At 32.3% G+C, this 6,111-nt stretch overlaps 1 protein-coding gene across 1 annotated transcript; it reads right to left on the bottom strand.

The window, feature by feature from the left end:
* Positions 1-3,673: 3,673 nt before the first annotated feature.
* CYCD6;1 (Cyclin D6;1) lies at positions 3,674-5,895 on the bottom strand. The gene is made up of 6 exons (XM_088093144.1): positions 5,625-5,895; positions 5,438-5,518; positions 5,055-5,150; positions 4,739-4,955; positions 4,489-4,619; positions 3,674-4,349 (listed from the first exon to the last, which is right to left on the bottom strand). Exons 1-6 carry the CDS (start codon positions 5,874-5,876, stop codon positions 4,113-4,115), a joined length of 1,014 nt encoding a protein of 337 aa, XP_087949270.1. The 5' UTR covers positions 5,877-5,895; the 3' UTR covers positions 3,674-4,112.
* Positions 5,896-6,111: the final 216 nt, after the last annotated feature.

Here is a 6,111-nt window from a genome sequence, read left to right as displayed (position 1 = left end):
ATAGTTTTAAACTTGGGAACAACATATTGACATACAGGGATAAAGAACAGTAAAAGTTTGGATTTATCAGTTTTTAAATCTAAGCAAATGCTCCATGCACGGAAGCAGATATGAGGTGAAGGTACCATGACAAGTGTGTTGGATATTGTATTCACTAAGGTGAAGGTCACCACAGCAAATGAGACAAAGATCTAGACCACATCGTATTATGGAGTTTGGAGGCTTATCATTGTAAGTTTGTAACCACTTTAACCATAACCATGACAAGTGCCAAACTCTCTTTCTTTTGTCTCAGAATTCACGTGACTTTTACCAGGACTGGGGGTTCCACTCCTTAAATTGCTCTGTTCATGTTGCCCTCACTCCAATTCGACAAAAACTCGTACCATTCTCATCCTGCAAGATTCTCACATTGCATTAATTACCTAGTTTCCTACCCTCTATAATTTTATTGTCACAGAAGTAAATTTCTTAATAACTGCTCAATCATTAGTTAAGAACTGCTATTCTATTTGAAATTCCCTTCAACATGGTAATTACTTAATTCTTTGAGGTTTAGCGTTTTGTATTGTAAGAACAAGAATTTGATTAGTGTATATGATGAACAATCGTTTTTGTATATATGGTGATCTTATTCCATATTTCTATCTGTTTGATAAGAGTTATGGTAGAAGAGTGAATACGGAAGAGTAGAGTTATGGTTGACAATATCAATGCAACTGAACTTTCTATTGATGCAGTTTATGTTTTTCACTGTGTCACTGTCTCACTGACCCATCCATCTCCTTGGTTCATAAGATAGGGCCTCAGTGTGCATCATTCCCAAATTTATTACTCCAGCCTGTCTATAAACTAGTTTCTGGGTTGTTTTAAAATTGGCAATAATTACCCTAAATTTGGATATGCAGAAGGATGTTTAAAAATTGCAAAAAAAGTGAAAACTTAAATGTAAAAAAATGAGATATTTTTTAACAAAAACCCCAGATGATGAAATGAGGTGATTTTTGAAGAATGTGTACACTATAATGCATTATAGTTTTTCACATGTTTCTTATTTAAGTGTCCATACATATATTATCTTTTTATTATGTTTTTATATTATGATAAAGCAAATAATTCAAATAATTTAGTATTTTATCAATTCACACTTTTTGTATTATAGAAAATAATGATTAAAATGAAAAATTTAAAATAATAAATAAAATAAAACAAGTTAATTTAATATTTTATTAATACATACTGGAGTAAAATAAATAACTAATATAAAATATTAAAATAATAAATAAAATTAATTTAAGTTTTAGATTTTATAAATTAATTTGTTTTAATATATTCATATTTTGAAATATAAATTTTTTATTTATTAAATACGATAATATTTTTTATTTTAATTTAAAATATATATTATCTCTAATATATATTTTAAAATTGTTTTTAAAAAAAACTATCTTTTAAATATATACCAACCATTTATTTTATTACATCCACCTTCTCTATTATAAATTTTCCACTCACTTCTTTCTTTCATACCCAAATCTAAATCACTAAACATTCACTCTCTTTTATCTTCCTTTCTTTTCTTTTTTACTGTTTTTCATTCTTTCTTTTTTTCACTTTCCTTTAATCCAAACCTTACATTACCAAAGCATTGGCGACAAATCTTGCTATACAGTACTCGTTTTCTTCAATCGTATTTTTGTCCAATCTACTGCAAGGAGAGTGCACGAACAAAGGCCCGCAAGGTTGCAATTGGTTTTCAAGCTTTGTCTCTTTAGGTAGAAATGAGTGAATCAGTTTAAGTTATAACTGCAAAACGGTGCTTCACTATTTTTGTGCCTTTTTCAGAAGCAGTAAATTAGAGCCTGTCTTCTCCACATTTCACCCTAATCATAAACCTTTATTCATTTACTGTAAAGTTCCCATAGAATGTATAGACTACAAAATTTCAATCATAAATGATCAAACATGATAAATAAATATTTTATTATGATAACTATTTTAAAAGCATATCTACAATGGTTTAATTTCTTATTAATTCTCATCTAAAAATCTTTTTACTTGGGTCATATATATAAAAAAAGTCTTATAATTAATCCCTACCCACGACATGATTGATGACTTATGAGAGTTAAAAAATTCAGAAAAAGTTTATATATATACATAGAAGGTAAGTTTTTACACAGAAGTTTTACTTCGGGTTAAGACACATGTTTGGTAAACCGAGCTACCGAAGATAACAATTAGTACCGAACTCTTAGACAACATTTCAAAGCCCAGCTTTAATGTATGGATCTTTATTCTTGCGAATTCTTACATCGGTTTTCACGAAAGAAAAATGACACCGTGAAAATATTCCTTCCTTTTATAAACAATTGTTACGAATGGTAACAAAGGTAATATACTTGTGTTGATAAAAATAAAAGAAAATGGTAAAAAGGATTGATGAAATTCATACTTTACCAGAACCCCTATACATGCTGTTTATCTCAAGTCAAACAAGAATTTCAACAAACGACGCTTTCATGTTAGGAATCTGACAGCGCATTCAAAAGTAAAAAATAAAAATTAAAAAAAAAACCACTGCATAGCATCATCAATCTCGAACTTTTCTATGACAGGGCACCTAACTATGTAACAGGTAAGAAATTTTGTTACTTCAATGGTAAGAGTCTTGTGCAGTAGGTTTAGTTTTAGATGCTTATCACTTGGATTGAAAATGCTTCATTATAAGTGACCATCTGCGATTGAAAACACCACTTGTCGCCATTATAATAAACACGAAAAACGTTAGCTCGAACAAGAGGAGAGAACCCAACAAAACAGAGAACAAAACTTTATAAAAGAGCAAAGATTATTATTGTTTTTAAAAGAAAACAACCCACTGTGGTCCCTATTTCCTCTGTGATGTTGCAATCAATTCTCAGTACAATAACAGAGATCTCAAAAATGGGTCCGAACAAATATCTTTGATAAAGAAGTCTGAGTCATTGGGACCTTTCAACAATTCATATATATTAAAACACCACTCTTCACTAAATTCCCTCAAACCAAACACTCACGAGTTCTCATACCCACTGATTACTAAAATAACATGTTTATCATGGTCCCAAAGTTTTTCACATAATAATATACTAATTAGCTAAAAAATTATTAAAATTTGGTTACATGTTACCTTAAAATTAGTTTAAACTTGTACTCTTTTAGCTTTTTGTTGACAGGTTATATGACATTTATTTTTTACCCTCTTGTTCTTGGTGCTCAAAGTTCTTAATTCTAAATGTGTAAACCTCAGAATTAGACTCACTTCAATTCATAATATTATGAAATTGAATTAGACTCACTCCATTTCATAATATTAAGAGTCAATTATTAGTCATTTCCAACTGAGAAGATTGTAGTAATATGTCTAAAAATACAAGTTTATGTATTTTACCATTGTTTATTTGTAATGTCATTTTCTGTAACTAGTGTTTTTTACCCTCAGTTGAGTTTGAAGTAACTACAGGAGAGTAGAGACTCTTCTCAGATGCCCAATTATTGGCATAACGATATTTTACCTTAACATATGTATATAGGAATCACAGAGACGAAATAGTATAACGGGATTTCGTTATTCTTGGTTTGCGCTGACCTCAACTCTCGCGTAAGAAGGAAGAAACATTAACAACATACATGCTGTTCAAAGGTAATACATTAACAAAAGTTCTGTGTTTTATTTTCCAAGAAAATTGGTTGCTTAAGCAGCCACAAAGTAAAACAAAAAACAAAAAACAAAACTTCAACCCTACAATTCAAAGTGACGTTTTGTCGTTTTGTTTTTTTCTCTTAGAAATAAAAAAAAAAAATCTCATCTTATCATCGATGCTCCTTTACACAACCAACGGATTTAATGAAGGCCGTACCAGGATCATGTTACAGTGATTTTGTCCACTAACTACGGATAATCGAATTCTTCTCTTCTCATTCTGAGTCCATCAATGTCCCTTGTTGTTATTGTGTTCTTCATTGGTTTTCTTCATATTTTTTTGTTAATTCACGACAGTGTGATATTTCCAAGACATTAATCGGTAGTGGATGAAGCAGAGGATTAAATGCGGTCTTCTTCCGGTACTTCAGCATTGATGAAAATGAGAAAACGGGACAGTGGGTTTGTTGCCATAATCGGCAATTTTCCTTCTTTTGAACTCCTGCTCTTGTATCACGCCGTTGGTTTTTTCACTTTCCAAGCTTAGAAAATGTTCGTCTAACACATTAACCGGGGTGTCTGAAGTTGAATTTATATTCAACACAGATTCGTACTCCTCATTGGCTATGTCCTGTATCACATTATAACATTGCACCACAGTTTCCTGCAGTAAAATCATCGTACTCTCTGTTATCCACGTAATAGTATCAATAATGGTATGAAAAATTAGGTTGTTTTCACCACTCATTTTATTACATATATGTTGGATAAAAGAAAAATTAAAAGAACGAAAGAATGTGTACTTTGTTAACATATGAACAGTCGGATATTGCTCCTAAGAAGCATGGATATTGAAAGGGAAACAACTCATGTGAAGCATACAGAAGGGCTGACGCAGCAACTACAGATGGCTTGAATTCCAAGACCTTTATCTCTGAAAAGTAAAGTAAAATAACAAACATTATTTAGATCTAATCCTGGATTAGCAATCAAATTAACTCACGTTACTTACAATGTTCAAGTCAATTAAGCATTCACTATAGTTATATATACCTCTTTGTGACTTCAGTATGATTTCAGATGCTCGATCCTTCAGAACCTGTCTAAATGCCGGGTCTTTGAGCCTGAACAAATTCACGAAGAAGGGAATGAAAGAGAAGGGGGTGATCGAACGCATTCGCCACTGGAGAGCCCCCAAGACAATTCCCTCCATTCTTTGAACTGTTTGTGTCTCAAAAATGACACCTCCATCACCATGATTCAGAAGAACCTGTTCAAAAGGAATACTAGATCAATGAATATCAACCTTTGGCTTTAAATTTCAATTCAAGAAAGAGATTCAAAACCTTAGAATGCTCAAACAGTTTACCTGGACATCAGTGGCCGAGTACTCTGCTTTCAACATCTTGGCCGCTAAAGAAAAGCAAGCTATTGCAAGAAGCTTGTTTGCCCATGGCTTTGGTTGCTGTTGCACAGACCCATTTTTCGTTAGATCTTAACAGGGCATACTCTTTCTTTATTGGTACAAAACTAAAGTTTTAAATTGCCTTTGCTTCGCAATTTCCTTACAATCCTTGAAATTGCAAGAAATAATGCAAAAATGTAATCAAAATTGTAAGCAAATGTGACCATCACAATTTCCCTGGTATTTCCAAAAAGCTTGGTATTTCAGTCGAAACTGCAGCTACATATACCCTTTGAAACTAAGCATTAAACAAAGTGGAGTAAATTATGAACAAGCTGTGTGGTTACCAATATTCCTTGGTTAGCGAGGAAGCGATCTAAGTAGTTGATAGCAAGGTAAGGAAGAACTGGATCGAAAGTGCAGGAGAGCTGAAGAGAAAAGAAACAAGCAAGAAGCCACGTTGAGAAACAAAACAGGAAAATTGGATATTTGTCTTTGTCAAAAGAAAGGGAATTGGTGTTAGTGGCTGGTTACCTGTGAAATCAAAGAGACAACATTTCTCCTAACAGAGATGTCGAAGTCGCTGGCTTTGAGAGTTTGACAGTAATTGAGTGGAGGGATGTGGTCGGATTCGATGAAGAAGAGCGAAGGAAGAGCTTCAGAGGGAAGGTCGTGGAAGTTTCCAAGAGGGTTTTCGAGGTTAAAATCCATGGATGAGAAAGAAGTCTTCTTTGTGAACTTGGTCTTGGTTATAGAGTATGTAAGAATAAGTAGAAGAACAAGCATTGTAGAAAAATAAATGATATATATATATATATATATATATATATATATATATATATATATATATATATATATATATATATATATTTATATACATAGAGAGAAAGAGAGAGAGTGTGTGAGTGTGAGAAGGTAAAAGGTGGTGAGAGAGTGAGTAATGCAGTGTGGTTTCTTGAAATTGAAGGTTTTGTGGGTGTTTTTGCGAAGACAGAAAGAGAAAAGAGGAAATAAAAAAAAA

This window comes from Vigna umbellata, chromosome 6 (genome assembly GCF_029865625.1).
Source record: "Vigna umbellata cultivar VRB3 chromosome 6, Vumbellata_1.0, whole genome shotgun sequence".
Classification (NCBI taxonomy): Eukaryota; Viridiplantae; Streptophyta; class Magnoliopsida; order Fabales; family Fabaceae; genus Vigna; species Vigna umbellata.
Note: the sequence above shows the minus strand (reverse complement) of the source record. Positions and strands in the feature narration are given on the sequence as shown.